Raw genomic sequence first — 20,762 nt, forward strand, 5'->3', positions numbered from 1 at the left:
ATACAGTACTTATAAGCTTAGATGTCTGTAAAATAATAATGTGCTATTTCCCAGGTGGATATGCACCGATTATAACGTGCATTATTACCCGTTATAAGCGGTGATATGTAATTATACTCATATTCCGTGATCACTCTTGTACGTTCAGTGCAGGGCACTGTTCACCACGTGTACGCTGGCGGTGCCGGCACCACCGCGCCGCGGCTGCCGCGCTCGGCACCGGCCGCCTCAGCTTCCCCTCAGAGCCCCCGCCACCGATCCCTCACGCCTTCTGCAGGCGTTCACTGCTCACACCCGAGTCTCCCACAAAAACACCTGCCAAGGGCTCCTTTCCCCCCTCGCAAGGCGCTCCCGCTCCCCGGGCGCAGCAGCCCCCGCCAACCCCTCCCGCCGCAGGTCCGGGCACAGCGCGGGGATTCTGACGGCGCGGGGATAGCGGCCGTGCGGAGATGCCGGCGGGGCGGGGGGATGGAGGGGGGTTGCGGGGCTGGCGGCCATGAGGGGATGCAGGCGAGGATGGCGGGCAGCGCGGGGATTCTGGCCGTGAGGAGATGCCGGTATCTCGGGATGCCCGCGGGTCGCGCAGCCCCGAGCGGTGCCGCCCCCGCCGCGGCGGGCGGAAGGGGGACGGCGGGGGGAGAGGCCCCGCGCCCCCGGTGCCGCTGCCGGGCATGCGCGGTGCCCCCGGAACATGGCGGCGGCGTGAGGCGGGCGGCGGCAGGAGCTGCTTGACAGGACGCTGCGGAGCCGCGTCCCGCCCGCCCGGTGAGTGGCGGCGGCGGCGGCGTTTCCCGCTCCCCGCGGTGGCGGGCAGGGGGAGGGAGGAGCGGAGAGAGAAAGGGAGGCGAGGCGGACGTCGCGCCCCCTCTTAGGGCTCGCACCGCAGCCTCCGCCCGCCGTGGCCGCCGGGCGCCCCGGTCCGGGTTCCCCTCCTCGGCAACAACATTGCGCTGGAGGCGGCACCGGGTCTGGCCGGGGCTTCCCCATGCTCCAGCACCGCTCCCCTCCTTTGCGGGCTGAACTAAGAGTGCGGCGGGTCCCGCCGACCGCGCCCGCGGGGACCCGCGGGTGGCCGAGTCCGAGCGCAGCTGCGAGGGTGAGAGGAGCGGGGCGGCTCTGTCTGCCGGCGCTAACAGCGTGCCTCTCTCTGTCCCGGGGTGGCCGCGACTCCCCGGAGCAGGAGCTCCGGTGGGCAAGGGTGGCACGGGAGGTCCCCGAGCCGCCGGTGCCTCCGGGACGAGCGGCGGGGCCGGCGGCGTTTGACAGGAGCCCGAGCAGGACACGCCTCCCCTCGCCGGGGCGGCCCCGCTGCCTCCCCCGCGGTGGCGGTGGCTCCCCGTCCTCCCGGCGGGGGCTGCTCCCGATCGTCCCTGCCCGCCGACCGCCGAGGCTGGCGAGGTACTGGGCAACGGGCGTCGACCAGGAAAGCCGGGTGCCTGTTAAAAATCATTTAATTCCGAGCGCTCGCTTGTGTTGGGTAAGGGGGCTGGGGGTGCCGCTTGAAGACAGCGCGGTGCCAGACGTGGCCTATTGTGGGGCACTTGTCGGGTTGCGGTGCACTGCGGCACTGTTCCCGTTTTCTTTACAGTTAAACTGCGTGTGGCATATATTGATTGTCGACTTAAAGGAGGTATCTTGCACGGGGAGTCATAATTTTGGATGGTTCAAAGAAAGTAATTCAAATATGGAAAGTTCTGTTACTGTGTTATGTGTCATTGTTCTCGTTAGCTAGGCTCACCTATAAACACGTTATTACTGTGCTGTAGTGTGTATCAATATTCAAGTTAAATTTTATGCTCAATTATTCTTTAGGAGTGAAGGCATGTTTTAAGTGTTAATACAATTTAAAGTTGAAGTCTTTCCACAGTAATTTGCTGTTTCTCTCTGATGAGTTAGACTATAAGAGATAGCAAAAAATAATTCTAAGACCTAAAAGGTTTAATGAAAATGGAAAATAGTGATATTTTACTGGGTTCTGGTAATGTAAACTTTGCTTGTGACTCGTGCATATCCTAACTAACCTAGACAAGGTGATGAAAACTTAAAAAGCATAGGCTCTGTAGATATGACAGTAGGTTTTCAGAGCATGCTGTGTCTGACTTGTAAACAGCTCTTCAAGTATGACTGGTTATGAATTTTTTATAATACAGACTAACAGTCTTAAACCTTTGGATTCTAAGATCATTCCTGCTTCACCTTACTCTTTGGAAGTGGCAGAGCAAAGCAGTTGGTGAGGCAGTCGTGCAGGGTCACTAAGAACTGCAGCACTGGTACAGATGGGAGCAGTATTGCAGGGAGGCGTTTGCTGTGTTACCCTTGGGTTTTGGGCTGTCACGTTAATGTTTCAGAGTAAATAGGGGAGGGAATGATGCATTGTGCTGTACCAGCTCTCCACGGGCCACCATCGAGTGCGGCTCAGGCCACAGCAGCCCACAGCCCATGTGAGCCATTGCACTTAGAGTGTGTCCACAGAAACTCTTTGTATAGCCAGGCTGTGCTTTGGGAGGCAGGGGGAGCTGATTTTATCCCTTAGGGTGCCATAAAATGTAAGTACTATTTAAGGATGATATTACTTGATCTGATGTAAAGACGAAGCGCATTGGAGACCCTTCTGCTAGTATTTTATTTATGGGAAGTTGTGCAGTAATGCAAGTGGGAAGCTGCAGGAAACGGTGTATGGTGAAACGGAGTTTGAGACCAGGAAGTGTTTATATGGCTTTTAACTTTAACATGGTCTGGTATTGAATATGAAAATAGAGTTTGCTAATTTTGTTTGAAACTCAGTTGATGCTCTGTTTTTCTATTTGATGTAAAAAGGTAGCAGTATTTGTGTGATATCTTTCAGGTTGCTTGGTATTTTATATTCTTGTAATAATGTTTAGATTCTGCAAAAACAAATGTTGGCTTTTCATGATGTACTGTAGTAAAAGCATAAACTACTTTCACAACAATTAGAGACCATGTTGATATGAGAACATAACATAACTAGATTGTTCTTAACATTCAGACATATATAAGTCTTGATGTAGAAATTTTAGGAAACAAGCAATGGCTGTACTTTAAAATATTTTTCTTTTGACTTTGTGTGTTCCTACATTAAATGTACAGATGCTTTTTTCCCCCTTTGCTGTGACTGCCGTTGCTGTGACCAGAGAGTGTGCTCGTAAGGCAGAGGCATTGTTTTCTGGAATAGCTGCTCGAGTTCAAAAGATACATTTTGCTAGTGTGAAATTTGTAATACTGAGAAAGTATTGATTCCATTACCTGTCTAAAATTTGTGCTAAAGTGCAGCTTTACTTGAGAGAATGTGAAGAAACTCTAAGCAAACTTAGATAGCTGCTTGTGCCTGTTGTACATAGGTGTCTATTTTTGTTTTCTTGATATTCCAATGGGATCGTGAGCTGTGAGTGAGTCCTGTTTTACTCCCTTTGCTGAGTGAATGTACAGGGACAAATGAAGTCTTCAGCAATTATCCACTGCCACTAAATAGTGTCACTAACAGGAAATTACATTTGTCATTAACTGTTCAGGACACTGCAGCTGGCTTTCTTATTTGTCTGGATACATCTACCTCAAAGAAGGGTGAGTGAAATTCATAGTTATTCTTTTCATGTTTTAAGGAAATCTTTAGAAATATCATTTGACAGTCTATTGTGATATTTTTAAAGTGTAAATATAGAAGAAATTACAGGTAGGGACCAGGACACTGCTTCAGGAGTCTAGACAAGGGAGGTTGTTAACTAATTTTGTGTGCTCCATATCTGCGGGGGCATTTAAAGTTCTCTTCATTCCCATTTGAAAGAAATAGCCTTAGGCACCCAGCCTTAGTGCTGATTGATTTTTTCAGAGATTAAAATCTTAAATGTAAAGGACTATACCGTTTGTATTCTTGAAAGTGTAAGACATGCAACATAAATTGCTCAGAATGAGATTTTTCTAGTGCGTGGGAAGAGCCAGAAATGCCCATATAAAATTGTCAAAGTGTAATAGAGCAGTGGGTAAATAAGAAGCAATGGAAATGTTTAAATTTAAAGTTCCAGAATATTTGTAAATAAATACAATTTGATGAATAATTCTTTTTTACTGTGATTTGTGCTTTTGGTATATGAGGGTGCTTTTCCTAGAAAATTTGTACATATTCTTTGGAGATTTCTTGTAAGGTCCAACTGCTCTATAAATAAGTGTTAGGAAGCTTTAATATTAGTTATATGCAGTTAAGTTTATTTTTGCATTGTAATGATGACTGATAATGTGTGTGTGAGCAGCTTTCCTTACAATGTCCAAGTGGAGGGGCAATTAATTTGTTTGAGGTAAAGTCACTGAAAAGTGAGGCAGTTGAGTACTTAAGTCAACTGTAAGGCTTTTTAAGAGTATGCTTCTGTGTAAGTACTATTTTTGTACCTTCATGCACCTGCTGGCTGACTTGCTGTGTGTGGTCAGTGAGGGCTGAGGGTGTGCACCCAGTCCTGCTGCAATGCTGCCTCGCTCCTGGGAGCAGCAGAAGATCATTTGGTGAGTCACCTGCTCAGTCCAGGTGTGTTTCTGTAAACTGAGCACATTGCCAAAAACTTGTGTTCTGTATCTGTGATCTCTTCAAGTAGATTACCATCTTTTGGGATGGGAAGGGTGACTTCAGGTACCTGAGCCAACAGTGAGCAGGCTCCCCTTTTATCCGGAGCAGATCTATACACAAAGAGTGAGTGGTGCATAAATGGTGCTGATGACCATCAGAGGTACTTTTATCTCGTCCTTGCTGGTCTTTCTGCTTGGTCAGCAACGGTGTAGGTCTGGAGCAAAGTCAGGACCTGCCTCATAACCATTCAGAAACCAGCAGCTGTTTCTATTACCCAAGTTTCTATTACTTTTATTTTTTGGGCTTGCTCTGATAGTTTCTTTTATATACAATGGATTTGGCATAAGTGCACACAATTAAACCAGTTGTAAAGGGTATGTAATGTGTTACATACACCCTTAGCACTGTGTGTCTGCAGGGATGTGTTGTGTACGTGCCCTTAGCAACTCTTTGCCCAAGATCCCTGTCAGAAGAAGTAACAGCCTTAGTTTCTATGTCTTTTGGATAGGACCAAAAATTCATTATTTTCTTATCTCGGATCTAAATGAAATAGGGATTTCTTCTTTGTGATGTTAAGTTCCATGTCTCTTTTGTTTCTGCAGTCTTGTTTCAAGACTGGTTCATACTAAGGCACTAAGGCAACTTCAACTAAGGCACCTGCTTTCTGGGTACTGGTTGATCAGTTTGGATCCAAGCTGGTGCAGTACTGATGGTGTGCTTGTTGTGGTTATGTGTGCTCTCTTCCTGCTCTTCTAAATTACTTACAGAGCCTAGTATCAAAGTGTTTCTGAAATACTACACCTTTAACACAATTTTAGTGCTCTTTCATGTGTTATAGCACGGTGATAGCCTTTCTGCTTCACAGGTAGAATACTGTATAGATATCTTAGGTCCAAACTAATCCTAAAGTACATTTTCTTTTTTGGCTTTGTAAGAATAATGCTGTATCCATTTTAAGCATGAGTAGTTTTGGACTGATTCCTGTTTGTTTGGGTTTTTTTTAACCCATAAGTGGTTTATATTCTTAATATTTGTATGTTGTCATCTAAACCCAAGTAAAACATTGTATTAAAGGTAGATGTGCTGTTTACATAATTTTATTTTTGGCCTTCAACTTCACAAATCAGGTCAAATTCAATTTAAGATACCAAGGGAATACCATCATTTTCCTTTCCATCAATTTTCATAAAAGGGATGAACTTCTTTGATGGAAATCTAAGTCAGTTGTCTTCTCAAGGTAATATGAGATCCTTTTAGTGTAGGGCGAAGACGAGGTTGAGCCTTTCATCCTCTACCATACATTAGTGCAGGGAGCAGCTGAAGTTTATAAAACCTGTAAGAGAGTAGCACCATTTTAATGAGGTGCATACCTAAAATGGAGCATGTACCATTATTTATGTACTGTGTGGAATCTATCAGAGATTAATGCAGGCAGGTTCAGTGGAAGGAGTGCAGTTTGTGGGGCACTTCTAAAAGCCCACTTAAAAAGGGCAGTTTGTAAAAGTGAGTCTTGTCCATGGAGGAATGTGAAAGGGTATCAGAGCTGCTAAATTTGGTGGAACTCTTTATTGTCACTAATGTCTGTCAGGGGCTCAGAGATTAAAAGGGCTGCTGCATGTTTGATGGCACTTCCCCTACCAAATCTCTTATATGTGTACCCTGCACTGGAGCGCTGTAAAGAGGCAGAGAGTGGTTTTTTGGGAAGGTCAGATGATATGAACTGGTTTTAATCCCAAAATAAGCAGTGTTATGGTTAGATGGAAAACTCTGAATATGGTTTGTAATTATTTTTCAGCTTGTTGTAGGAAAATACTACATAGTCTGAATATTTCTAGTTCTCAATGGTGTAAGCACTGAGTGGAGGAAAGAGGGGGGCTTACCTTCAGAAAGGGGGTCTCCAGAAACAGCAGAAAGGGAGATACTCTGCCACTGTCCTGGGCCTGAGCCACATACAACCAGTGACAGATGTGCTGCCACGCTGAGGAAGAGGTGGAGGAGATTGCCCTGTTATGGCTTGCTTCACCTCTGTGTTGTTTTTTAATACAATTGGGAAGTTGTCATAGAAAGTGGGAAGAAAGATACAGATTTCCTGCAAATTGATGCTTTTAGTCTTTAGTTGCCTTCTGTTTTTGCAGAGCGAAGCAAATAGTACAGCCGAGTATTTGCAGCTGTCTAGTCCTTTGAGCATTTAGGAGTTGTTATGTCTTTTATGACCTGTTAGTGCTTTGTTAGCTGCAGAAATGTCTAGCAGCACTGAATGGTCCTTTGGAATGGCATTTGGTGTGATTCTTGGGGTTGTTCTGTCCAGGGAGAGGAGTTGGACCTTGATGATCCTTGTGGGTCCATTTCAACTCACAATATTCTGAGATTCAATAATAAGTTTGTTCAATAGATGGACAAATATTTTTGGTGGCATTTGCACAAAGATCCCTTGTGTAAGGGGACTTTTTGAGTTGGAGAAATAGCACAGCTATGAGCACCAGCAACAGGTGAGTCCAGTGCATGTGCCTGGAAACTGCAAGCAGCTCTCTGGGTTTTTTTTTTTTCTGCAGAAAACATTGTCTCGACAGAGGAGCTATCAGGAAATTGCTGGAGGGTTGTTTAGTTCTGGTTGGTTTGGTTTTGTTCCCTGACTGGACACCAGTATGTGGGACCAGTGTAGTTATTCCATTACCTGAGCCAGGCTACACCATGGAGTGTTGCAGCAGCAGAAAAATGAGTTGAGGCAAATTGTGTCTTTGTTAATATATAGTGGCAGGTAGTCCCAGTCAGCATTATGTTGTTTGGATTCTCAAGAGGGAGAGAGAAACAGGTATTTTATGCACTGGAAGAGGATGGTAGCAGAAGTATGTTGCTGCTGGTGTTGAGTAGAAGCAAGAGGAGACAAACACGTTGTTCTGAAGCTTCATCTGGGGTGCTGACAGCAGCAGTCAGATCCTGTGCAGAAATGTCCCAAGGCTCTTCTCCATGCCTTCAATGAAAAAAACATTTGTGCATGCTATTTGACTTCTGTATATTTTGTCATCAGACTAAAAGTAGATGTGTTTCTCTGGATACTCCGTTGTAAATAAAAAATCTGGACTTTTGGGATGAATTTGCTGGCTGTGCGCTGTGTGGACAGAGCTCTGTTGGATCATAACTGAACCAAGCTTCTACAGTCCTTTTCCAGTGTGAAGGCAGCATAGAAGGGAGGAAGCCAAAGTTGCCTAAAAGGGTGAAAAATTCCCTTTCTGCCATTGGGCTTCTGTTTGTCTTTTTCTCCCTAGTTCCCTTATGCATTGCACACTCTGACTGCTGCTGGTGCTGTTGCTTCTTGTCTGCTAAAGACAAGTGCAGAAAAGTTGTATAGAGTTCTTTAGCACTTGCTATGTTTGCAACAGCAATTTCTTTTCTCCTTTGCCTGCTGTATTTACACTGTGCTAAAAGTAAGATCAGTGCCTTGCAGAATGAATAGTTTGAGACCTCTCTTCTGTAAGGGAGGCTGAGCTGAGGACAGAGGAGATGTATCTGAGTGTAGAGACAATTTCATGCAGGTATGTAGCTCTTAGTGCTAATCACGCAGGTTTGGTTGGGTTTTTTTCCACAATTAATTAGTTTACTTTATGAAAAAAAAATTGAGTTAGGTATTTGGACAAAGCCAGGTTGAATAATGATGATGAATGTTTTCAGGAAGAGTACTCCAGGCTTGAAGGGGGAAGTAGAAAATAGCACAGAGGTTTCAGTGTGCTGAATTCACCAAAATATTTAAACAAATTGTCAAAATCTTGTGCTACTGTAAATATGTACTAGTAAACTACTAAAACTGGCAGTTTTGTTTAAGATAGAAACGAAAGTTATGTTTTAAAATTTATTTTAATAAATAAAATTTCTATTTATTTTAATATAACATTAAAATACCCTTTCATGTGGGAAGATTGGCATTTTAAGAATATTTAAAGCTGTTAATGGCCAGCCGCTTTGCTGAACTGCTGACTTCACACATACCATTTCCTTTTTCAGGTTTTTACAACCCCACATCTGACTTTTAAAGCAGGATGGGGAGGGAGGGAAGGAGGAGAAAAGCTTTTTCATTTTTTGTTGGTAGCCATAGAGCAGCTCTAAACTGCAATTTTAAAAATTACTGTCAATTTAGTAAATGTTGTATCTCCATGACATTAATTGTTTCTGTTGTGCATTAATACAAGCTGTGCTGTTTAATTTGGAGACCTTACTTCTCTGATGTTCTCATGTATAAGTATTATTTCTTGTTTTAGGATTTTTTGGGACAAATCTTTGGTCTAAACCATGTTAATGTTTCTTTTTAAAATATGCAATGCTTTACTGAATAACACACTTAATAGGGTTTGAGAGTTTAGAGAGAGTTTTGCATTCTTGAAATGTATGACTTACTGTAATTACAGTTGCTCATATTCTGAAGCAGGTCATAAACTTACCTGGAGAGAGAGCAGAACATTTACAGGCAATATTTTACTGCTGACAGCTTAAAAGTTTGTTTATGCTAATCACTTCATAAATAGTGAGCAGTACACCACTGGTGACTTATATATAATAGTGAGCAGTTTTGCAAATGCAGAAAATTTCTGCTTGATGTTAAAGAAAATGACATTACAAAAATATATTTGTAAAGCACTAAGTACCCACTGGCTTTCTTTAACAACTTAAGAAATACTCAAGCTTAGTTGTTGTAATGATATATATGGCTAGTTAATATTTGCTGGTTTGAAAGCCTGTGAATTTCATTAAAGTCTATCTGTCTAGCTTTGCTCTTAGTGACTAGAGGAGGTATTCAGATATATCACTTTATTGAAAGTTGAGCTGTATGAAAATGTAGAAGTTTAATTTCCTTTCCTTGAAAGAATTTAACTTTTTTGTTGTTTTTTTTTTTAATACAAAGAATGTGAACTAAAAGGGATTCCAACTCAGATCAAATTTCTTGTCAGAACACCAACTGATTATGTATTTGTGTGCATAAATGAAAGAAGACCTGATTTTTAATGTTTGGTTCAAAGTCATAAATGTGTAATGCTAAATAATACTAAGTTTAGAAGTAGGAGGCTTTTGTTACATTTTCTAAAGTTCTGATACATAAGTGTAATTTTTTTCTTCCTTTAGCCTTTGAGATCTTACTTTTCCATAATGATGCTACAGTGTGCACTGAGAGGAAAACTTTATTTATTGAATAAAAAAATCTTTATTACAGAAATAAGGAAGTATGCTGTTGTGTCTTCAAGTATACTGGATGAGTCTATATGCTGGGTAGTTTGCTGGAAATTATTTTTAAGTATTGAAAATTTTATTTAATACTGTATATTATTTTAAAAATCCTTTTAAGTTTTACTCTCCTTGTTTGCCTCTTTTCAGCCCCTTAAAGACTTTTAGAAATGGTATGAAGTAGAGTTTTATTTAAGAGACAACAGATGAGTAGGCAGATGATTAGGTTTAAGGAAAAGATGTTCCAGATTCATGAAGGATGGCTTTGAAGTAATGCAGTTAGGTCACACTGGTTTGGGAAGTGCCCGGTGCCTGTAGGTATTCCCCGTGTGTGGAGCCTGGAGTGGGAGCTGTGGCTGCTGGGCCGTGCCCATGGCGAGGCTGCACAGGTCCCTTCCTTGAAGGGCTCTGCAGCACTGGCAGTGGCAGACAGCAGGGAGGAGAGGAGCAGGGAGCGTGGCCAGCAGTTGGAGCTGATGTCTCGTGTGTTTCTAAATGTAATATTGCGTGAATGCTAATGGGGAAAGCAAGTGTAAGACTTGTACAAATGACAGCATTGGCAGGGAGAAGTATTTCTTAGCTTACACTGTACCTACTTTCTGTCTATAACTGGGTTTGCTGTTCAAACTATCTGTAATTCTTTTTCACCCTTGCATATGGAATTTTAATCTTGAAGCATTTGTAGAATAAAAAAGGGGCAAATACAACTCCTCGTTCACATTAAGCCTGAAAAATATCTGCCTTTATTTCAGGCTAAAACTGAGAACTTCATTGATGCTTCCAAGTGGCTGTTTTGTTAGATTCCTCCTCAGTGCAGTGTATCTGTGTGAAAGAATAGTCTCAGTCCTTACCCAGCAGAGATTGCCCATTGATGACTGTCCCACCCATGAAGATGCCAATGGTGAGGTCTAAGTTACTGCATTTGTACCACTGGTAGGGTCAAAAAAGCTAATGGGCTCTAAAATTGCTGCCTCTTGTCCTGCCTTAGATGCACAGTCATTGAGAGAAAAACCTGAATCTTCTTTGTGCAGACTGAACCCACAGTCTCTTCTTTGCTTAGGCTTCTTTTAAATGTTACATTTATCTCCGTAGTTCTGTTGTGTGTTTTTATGAGCAAGCATGCTGTCAAGATAAACTTGCACTGGGAAGCCCTAGATATGCAAACATATTTTTTTTTCAGGACATTTGGCTTACTTGAATGCCTGGCTAACAGAAGGATAATGGAGATGCATGGCAGGCAAAAGAAGGAACAATTTTGACATTTTCTGTAGAATGCTACCTTCTTGGAAATGCAGCAATGCATGCCCTTTGAATAATTCTTCCAAAATCGAAAGAGAAAAGTTAGGCAGGAAAAACGTTTTCTACCCTGTTTTCTGATACCTGGTATTATGTACTAGCAATACAGAGAAAGTAAAGACTTAGGCTTGTCTACTAATATAATGCTTTCTGACAAAGGGCTTGCACAGTGGGAGGTGGCTAGTAGAAGTGATTTGGGGATTAACAATAAAAACTTCAGTAAGGAATTAAAGGCAGATAAATGCTTTCCTTCAGATTTTTTAAAAAGGAATTCGTGTAAGGGATGGAAATCAGATAAGACTAAAACTCAGTTTACAGGATGAATTGAGACATAAGGGACGTAAATAATACACTTCAGGAGTGTGGATATCCTTTGAGTGCTCTTTGGATTGAAGACATTTTGATGATTAATCCAATAGTATCCTAGGTTCGAGGAATATTTTTTCCCCCATTGCTTTTTCCTTAATTTGCAGCAAATGGGTTCTCACTGGATTCTGTACTGACAGTCACTTAAATACTTTGTTCATTTTGTCTGTGACTGACAACCTCTGTGCTCATCTCAGTCTTTATAACTTTGGTTTTCATTCTGTTGTTTTGTGCACTCTAATGCCATTGCACTTCAGCCTTGCCATTGCATTTCTTTGTTTGCTCATATATTCCTGACCTTGTTTGTTTCATTTTTCCCTTTATTTCTAGAAGCTTCTCTATTAATTTCTTAACCCCATCTTTCTTATTCAGCTTGCTTGCCAAGGCATGTGTACAAGAATCTTGAGATCTGTCCTTGCTGTGTAATTTTACCAGAATCTGCCTGGAGGTGTTTTCCCTGTGTTTGCTGGTGGTTTTCTTCTTTTCTGTGTTGGGTGTGCTGTGGGTTGAGCCAGGCTGGGGATGGTGAGTGTGACATAAGTGACTCTGTCTTGGTTAGCGAAGGGCACAACTGCCTTGCTTAGAGTTTGCCACTTAAGTATGTGAGGTGATGGAAAATAGTTCCTACATCTGCCCCTGCAGAAGAAATTGCACTTTGTTTCAGGTTGACCCTGCCCTGGGTTTGAGGTAACTGGTTTGAAGTTTGCTGTGGTTCAGCAACATGTAGTGGTTGTTAGAGGCTCAGAAATACCGTTCTTTAGTGTTTTCTGTGACAAACAGTACGATCAACGAGCTAATTTAATAGCAGCTTTAAATTGAATCCTTAGGTGTAACTGAGTTCTAAGTAGCACCTCTTGGAAACAGTAATATATTGTGTTCCTGCAGTTGGATTTGCCTCATTTCAAACAGCTCTTTCAGAACTTTCAGTTGTCTTATATTTTTAACAGGCTGGTGGGCATGCTGTAAAACAGCCTATCTGGTACAACACAAGCTAATGAAAAGCTGGAATCCTTTTTATGTTCTCACAGACGCTCCGGTTGTGCTAAACTTGATGACTATCACTGCAGGGTTGGAATCTTTATTACTGCACCAAGTGCAATCTGGTACTTGGAACAAAAAGATAAAAACCATGCGCTGTTCTAAAGTAATCTGTAAAAACAGTTACTTTGACTCTGCATCACCTTCCATGATTTATTACTTGCAGTGGAAAAGCTTTGAATTTTTGGGGGAGTCTGTGAAAGTATAAAGTATTTCAAATCTATTTGATGGCTTAAAAGGATTCTGTTCTTAATCTCGATGATCACTTATACTATGAATGCCATTGTGTAGCAAAACCTGCTTATTTTATGGTAGTACTCAGTTTTATTTATAACTCCTTTCAAGTCTCAGTCTTGAGTTTTTGTAATAACTGTCCAGCATGTTCACAGACAACACACACGTGAAATAAATTCATCAGTCACTGGCATTTTAAAAAACTTTAATTAGCTTTAGTCATGTTCTTGCACTGTATAAAGTTTTCATCATCCAGTCCATCATCATAGTGCTTTGAAGTTTCTTGAAGTTTCAGTAAAGGATTGCAGTTTCAGGAAAATACTCAGCTCTATGATGCTTCTCTTTTTATATGTGATATATATGAGTATTTTAATTTTTTTTTTTTTTGCATGTGAGTAGAAGAGTCACGAAATTCCAAGTAGATAACCTGCTTTTCAACTGTTACTGCTTTTATGTCACAGTGGAAAGATGTAGCTTCTAAATATGTTACCTTTGACAAAATTAATCATGGAAAGAGTATGCACATATTTAAATTCAAATAACTCCTCATGCTTTTGGTGTTGTCACCTTTAAACCTTATGGAAGTTGCTTGAAAGGAAATTATTCAAGAACATAATTCAGAAATTTGAATATATTTACCCATTATTACTTGAAAAGTTAATGGAGAAAGATAATAAACTTGCTGGCTTTGTTGCTTCAAGGCGAGATGCTTGAAATGAGTTTGACTTGAACACAAAGTTCAAAATACTAAATGCTGGAGTAGAAAATCACAGTAATACACACAAAAAAGAAAGCTTGTTTTTGCTGTTTTACACTAGTTTAACCAATCTGTCTCTTCCAGTTTCTAAACCCTACAAGAATGTGGCTCAGTGCTTTTATCTGCAGTTAGCATTTCCCTAACACTTCTCTGTGTGCTGTTACAAGTCTGTTACAAATCATAGGGCTGGGCTATCACTGAGCACTTGGGCCTTGTACAGATTTTTCACATTAGTGTTTTGTTCCCTCTTCAACTGTAGTTGTGCAAGATAATGTGTTTTACCCAGAGGTATTGAAGTTGATGATTGTTTAACTCTGTGCAAGTGAGGCAGGGTGAGTAGGTTATGTGTGAAGAGTCTTCCATTTTTCAGTAATACTTCTTGGGGGTGAAAAGGAATAAAGTACATTTTATATCTTTCTTTGTTTTAGAAATCCACAGAAAATGCAAATCATTAGAGAATGAACTGTCTAAAACAAGGAAATGAAAGTTAGCATTTGGTATTTTTGCTACTTTTATTTAACTGTTGTTTCCACACTACTCTCCTACAGATCGTTTGTTAAACACTTGCAATTTAAAACCAGCAAGATAATTATATACCAATACAAAAAATCATCCTTTCCAAAAAAAGAAAACCCAAATGCCAACAACAACCTCCCCCCCTAACTTGTTGTATTATTGCTCCACAGGAAACTGTTGTGTTGAAAGGAAGAATTAACTGGTCTTTCAACTTCAGCCTTTTTATTGTGAGAGGGGAGATCACAGAGTGTTACCATGGGGAGAACAGCAGCGAAAGGTAAGGCCTGGTAGCTTTAATCCAAGAGGAAAGAAAGTGGGGAACCTGTTAAATTCTCTTTTTGGATCTGGTGGAATACAACATGACAATTTGCCATACTGTTAGATTAAGGAAGACAGTTTGTGATATCTTCTGAATACAGGTAAGTTCAAACTTCACATTGTTTTAGAATATATATGCTGAATTTGGCTGTCTTGAGTTCCGCAAGTTTAATGAAAAAAATTCTGTCCTGTGACAGCCTTGAAATCATTACTGTACTGTGAAATTAAGGAATGTGTCTAGATGTGCTATTAAATAAAACTGAGGGCTTTATTCTGGAGTTGCCTATAATTTAGCAGGATAATAACTAAGTAGTACAAAGAATCAAATTTTATCACAGTGAATGGCATTAGCAACTGTCTTTGAAGATAAAATGAACATTTTAAAAGAAATTCATCCACAAGTACACGGTGTACCACAAAGGTGTGATTTCTGCTGTGTCATGTTTGCAGATGTTAATTCTGAGTTCAGAGCTAAAATAGAGAGTGAGACTTAAGAAGAAACAAGAGTGTTTGGGCTGATGAAACAAAAAAAAAATTAGAAGAGCAAAAGATCCACTCTCTGAAACCATGTTGTTGCTGCTTTGGAAGCTTCCAGATTGGTAGTCATCCTCCATAAAAGGCTGCTAGCACTTTTGTACTTTCCTTGAGCTTACCACCTTCACCCCAAGCTGCTTTATGTGCTTGTGTGTTCCCTTGGTAAATAATTGTCTTTTGCTAGAATAGATTTTCTGTAATGGCAGGAGTCATCCATTTAATTGTTGCACCAGGAGTTTATGGAGGAAGTCTGACCCCTTCTCTTGTAGGTTTTCTGCATGGCTGTTGTCTAAATATAGTCAAAGAGACTGGCTGTTCCAAGCAGATAAGATAAGAATCCTGCTAGGGAAACACAAAAAGAAAGGAAAGGAGAAATTTTCATATTCACTCTGTCTGGATATCCTAAACTGTGTGCACTGAGGCTTGGTGAAAGGCGCTCACAACGCTGTGTAGTGGGGAGTGAGAAGAAGGCCCCTTCCTGAGCAATAGTTAGTGTTGGGCTTGTTTTAGTAAACTTCATTTCAGGGTGAGTAACTGTGTGGCATGGGAAGAGCAAAAGTTTTTGTCGCCCAAAAGTATTTACATCAGGAAAAGACAAGGGGCTTGTTTGAGAAGAGTGGTATCCTGCCATGTTCTGAAGACCCAGAAGAGTTGAAGACATCAGGGTGGCTGAGGGATAGCTGCAGGAGTCTTGAAAGCATGACTGTGAACTTCATTTTCCCCACAGTGGACAATGAGCAAATAACAAGTCTTAGAAGACAGCACATACATGCCTTCCCTACATGTAGCACACCATTCTGGGGTGAAAACTATTGCTGTTAAAAGACATGATGTTTGCTATCCCTTAGACAAAACAGTCATCTACTTTGCTGAAAGGTTAAGTCTTCTAGAAAGAAGTTGCAAAGTTTTAAAGCTTCTCAGGCAAGAAACTGTAGTTCAGTATGGGAGCTTATAAGAGGAAATACACATTGGTCACCAGGATTATCTTTGCCCAGAGCTTTACCACTGCCTTCTCTGATTATTTTTTGTTTGGTATTCACAAGTCAGTCAGGATAGCTTTGTCCTTTTTTTTCCCCTTTGTCTCTAGTTTCTTAAGTGATAGATGTGGTTGCTCTTGCCTGTCTTCTGTTGAGTAATCTTATCAGCAAAATTCTGTGGTTACAGATAGGGTGGGAGTAATGTAAACACACAGAGTTTTGAATCAGTAAGCAGAAAGCACTATGTTAAATAATCTTACTCTAATCTTGGCTTGTATCTAAAGCTTTAGCTTATGCAGTGCACTCTAGAAAATAAATTGTTCGTGAACAATAGAATATGTTGCTTTTAAAATTTTAGTGTATGCTGTACTCCTATCTTGCTGCCCTAAAAGAAAGAAATTTTTCATAGGGTATTTAGCCTTCACATGGTATAGGCTAAATATGCAAATATATAAATGCTATGTACTTATATGTAATACTTCATTTTCAAAACTTTTTTTGAGATAGGTATCCTGTTCTTCATTGTTCTTTTAGAGAGCTGAGTAGCATTTGATTTAGTCCATTTGATTAAGCAAAATTTCATTCTAACTCTTGTTTTGGCAAATGATCTAACACGTATTGTGTTTTACATTGAGAAATAAACTGAAACTTTTCCCTTTAGAAATGGACAGGGGAAGATAGATGATTAATTAAGCTGACCTTTTTTTTTTGTTACCATGAGCTTCAAGACTGTAGGACTAATAAGTCTCTTCTGTCTCCAATATATAAATAGAGTTCCTATTTTCAACTGAACTTTTCAGGTTTCAAGGAATTAGCCATTGAATGTGGCTAGGAGCTGAATGTGCAATGGGATGAAAAGAAAATACTCTTTGTACATGTACATTTATTTACAGGTACATATTATGTCATTCATTACCTCATTTTTTGAGGTTTGACCTCAAAGTTTGACCAAGCTGGGGATCACGTGCAGACAGAATCATCTTGTTCAGCCCAGTGATTTGAATAATAGCCTTCTGTCTAAATTTTTTTTTCTGTGATCTTTGGAAACTAAATTTATTAAAATATAGAATATTAAAATTTCAAATATAGATTGGCATGCATTAAAAAACTCCATGTGTTTATAAAAGCTTAATATTTATAAAATTGGTTTTTAATAAAATATTACTTTCTTTATCTTTTTTTGAAAATAAACCATTTTTTTTTTATCCAGCCTAACTGCCAACATTGGAAAAAGCATACCTGAACAAGGCTGGGCAGTATAGACTGTGAATAGTGACTGTGAAATACAGACTGGGGAAAGTTTTCTGGGGTGGCAATAGAAAGATACAGGGTTTCTGATGTGGGAACAGGTTGGTAATTCTTCTGCTAGTAGCTTTGCATCTGTTTAGACAAAACACTCCAGCTTTGTAATGGTATTCCCAGCTTCCCACTGATGAAGGTTGGAATGCATAAAAGCAAGGGGATCCTTTGAAAGCAGTGTTGGTTTTATTCAGGCTTATTCTTGGATGCTTCTGCATACGCTGGGTGAGATTTATTTGTACCTTTTAAAGAGGAGATTTCCTACCATCAAAAACAAGTGATAGTGACAGTGCTTTGTGTTTACTGTGCATGAAAATGCCTCCACATCAAATGAAATGTTTAAAATGCTATGGAGGAATCCACTTATTAATATAATCATCTCTTCTTTTCTTGTAGTTTTCTAATGATAGGAAAAATACATTGCTGAGAGTGTTTTGTTTCAACTTTCATATTTGCTGTGATATTTTTGAAAGAGGCACTAAAGCTTGCTGGTATAGGGAATAAATAATTCATGTAGTGATTGTCAGCAAGAACACATGTGGTGTCCAGGCTGCAGTTTTTCACATTCTTTCACCTGTTCTTGATGTCTCTCATCATGAAAAGCTGTCATCTTGTTTTTAATCTGACACTGTTTGGTAGATACTCTTTCATGACTCTGTCCTTTCAAGCTTTGGGTGTTTGCAGGAAGCAGTTATTAGTTCTCTCCTTTCAGTGGAGCTCCACATAACAGACTTCTTGATTTCCTTTTTGGACATAGTCAGATTGGGAAGTTACTTGTTCTGCAAGCTGACAGCCTGATGTCTGCCTTAGTACCATGACTGTTTGTGGGAAATACTGACTAAGGTTATAGAATGTGGCAAAATGTCCTGCTAGTAGAAAATTATCTGGATTCAGCTCAAGCCCAAAGAGGCTGGATGAAATATATTTTCATAGGATGTAGGATGGAGAAGGTGAACATTAGCCTTGCTTCTTTTCAGTGTTACTGAACTAGTTTTAGCATTATCCCTTCTGAGATTCCCACAGGTATTTGTAGGGTATCCACTTGTATGGGTTAAAGCCCTACTGCTGAGGTTAGAGGTCTGTAGGCCCTGTCCCAAATAATTTCAGCAGTTCCATCTGAAGCTGACTTTCATTAGCATTTTTTTTCAGGAATCTATATAATAGAAAATTTTCCAAAGTAAACTTCTTCCAAAAGAAAGAGCATATAAGTCAAGAAAGAAGATTAAGTCAAGATGTAAACAGCATTTTTTTTCTTTTTCAAAGGACTTGGAGTTCTGCCTGTGTCTGCTTTAGGAGAAAAGGGTGGTATTTTTGCAGTGTATTTTATGAGCAGTTGTGTAAGTTGTGCATTGATTTTGTAGGACTGTGAAGTCTGGATTATTCTTGGAAGGTGTTGTGGTCCTGAGTACACTCATAGGCTTTAATGACCCTGACTCACCTGGGCCCTCCACCTGCCCTGCCCCAGTGGTGCTGCAGCAGGGCCAGTCTCCAGATCACCACAGCCCTGGCCCCATGCCCCATCCCAGCCCCTGCCTGTCTCCTGGGGTGGCTCCTAGTGCTGGGGCTGCCCCCAGGGCCACCCCCCCCAGTAGCTCCTGGACAGGGTGATGGGGTGGCTCTCATCCATCCATCCATCCATGTGGATGGCCTATCCTCTCCTCACTGAGTGGTAGGGCAGGATTTTGGGTCTGGTGGCAGAGGCTTGTCATGACCCAGCTCTTGCATTATGTGGCAATTTCCTGGTAATGATGAAAGATGTGAGATGGAAGTGCTGAACACCACACGTTGCTTGTCAGTATGTTTAATGAAATACTTTACTCACAGAAAAGAAACACTGTTAGGGCTTAGTCTTTTCTGCAGAACAATTCATTGTATTTCAAGTGTTTCTGTCACCAAATGCTTCACATTCTAGGTCAGGAGTGCTTTGTTTTCAAGAGCAACCCATCAGTAGCTGTAGATTAAAAAGTGAGTGAATACAGCTACTAATAATTGACTTCTAATGCAATCTTCAGTAAAAGTGAGCCTTCCCTTCACCTGTACCAGTTCAGGCTCAGTGGGATAACCCAAGGTGTGAGCTAGGCACAAGCCTAACTAGAGGAGCAGCCCCATTCCCAGTAGTGAGGCATTTGCAGACCAAGAGAATTATTCTCCTATGCAGATCTTGGTAAAAAACAAAAAAGATTTTTAGATCTGAAAATGTGCTTGCATTTTTGTTGTGAGATCAATATCGTGTCAATATCGCACTCAAGTCCAGGAGTGTCAAAAGCAGGTCACCAAACAATACATTTTAAAAGGAATGAGTGGAACTGTCTCTCTCAGTCTTCTCCATTATAGCTGCCCAGCTCTCCTGCATCTCTCATGCATGCTGAAATCCATCAAAAATGAAATATGGCAGACCCCTGAGTGTGTGCCAAGATTAATGACAGAGAAGGTAGATTCTTCTGAGTGATTCTTTTAAATAACTGATGAGTGCTGAGATAGCTGCTTTGAATATTTGAGAATTTTATATTGAGACTATTGAATATTAAAGAATCTCAATATAGAATGAAATCTTTAACTCAGAAATATGGTTTTAGGATGGGTTTGTTTTTTTTCCTTGTTTCTCAGTTCACAGTGATCTGTATATAACCAGATGTATAAAGCTATCCAGTGATCTTTAGGATCTCAAATTTTATGTAGGTTGAAGTAAAACTGTTTAAAAATAGGACAGGATTGCTGTCTGTGGAGCTGATATTCTGTATTCTGCAATTAGATTTATTCTAATAATTGATATAAAGTAGTCAAAAGCTCTGCTTTTTCATGCTGTACTTTTCAATATACTTTGAAGAGAAAATAGTGTGGTGATTAAATTTACATACCTTTTTGATTATGTACTGAAATTAATAAAATAAAGTCAACAAGATATTCTGTATTGTTTGAAAGCATTCTGTGCTATGCTGGACATAGTTGTGATGTGAATATTAAATTGATTATGTAATGGAATCTTGTCTTTTAGATTCAAAGAATATTAGAAAAGAGAAAGATGGAAAGAATCAGCAGGCAAACAACCCATCTTTAAAAAGTGGTAGGTATTGCAGCTGTCAGGTTCTTAGTTAAGGTACTCTAAAAGAAAAAAAAATGTGTGTTTGGATTGCACTTTTTTCTGACTTCTTTTCCTTTTTGGAATCTCTTGGGTTATTATGGTGGGTAGTTAAAAACATACCTTTGCTTTTGTCTAGCTGTTAGGAAAGTATGTTTTGTTATAGAAAGTGATGGTTGAAGCTGCTTGAGTTGAACCTGCTAGTTTTACGAGCCAAATAAGTATTCTTTGTATGTATAAACAACGATGCTGTGTAAACTTTATTATTTTTAAACTGTTACTGATTTGTTTGTTCTTCTCCTCATGTATTTCTCAGTCTCATGCCTTTTCTGCTGCAGTTACCTTCTATTTCCTTACTGTGTTTGCTGGTGCCAAAAGAAAGATTTTCAGTTTAATACTTGAGTTTTTAGGATTGCTAACGGGATTAAATTGCCTGGGATTCTAATTTCACTTTAAATAATTGATGTGCCAGCAGAATTTGTGGGGTTTTTTTTTTAGTAAATGGAGGAAAAGTGCACACGTACCAGAAATGATCCAGATTTTTGGCTAACTTAGCCTCTCCTG

At 40.4% G+C, this 20,762-nt stretch overlaps 1 protein-coding gene across 9 annotated transcripts in view; it reads left to right on the forward strand.

The window, feature by feature from the left end:
- Positions 1 to 616: 616 nt before the first annotated feature.
- SCML2 (Scm polycomb group protein like 2) overlaps positions 617 to 20,762 on the forward strand; it is a 72,643-nt gene continuing 52,497 nt past the window's right edge. For 2 of the 9 annotated variants that reach the window (XM_054654792.2, XM_077172752.1), the window contains exons 1-3: positions 617 to 765; positions 14,162 to 14,268; positions 20,115 to 20,183. In XM_054654792.2, coding sequence (XP_054510767.2) covers positions 14,247 to 14,268; positions 20,115 to 20,183 — 91 coding nt within the window. In that variant the 5' untranslated portion in view covers positions 617 to 765; positions 14,162 to 14,246. Of the gene's footprint in view, positions 766 to 826; positions 1,097 to 1,119; positions 1,478 to 2,744; positions 3,583 to 14,161; positions 14,269 to 20,114; positions 20,184 to 20,762 lie in introns of those variants that run through there. The other 7 variants (XM_077172723.1, XM_077172731.1, XM_077172718.1 and 4 more) reach the window with 7 other exon arrangements.

This window comes from Agelaius phoeniceus, chromosome 2, assembly GCF_051311805.1.
Source record: "Agelaius phoeniceus isolate bAgePho1 chromosome 2, bAgePho1.hap1, whole genome shotgun sequence".
Lineage (NCBI taxonomy): Eukaryota > Metazoa > Chordata > Aves > Passeriformes > Icteridae > Agelaius > Agelaius phoeniceus.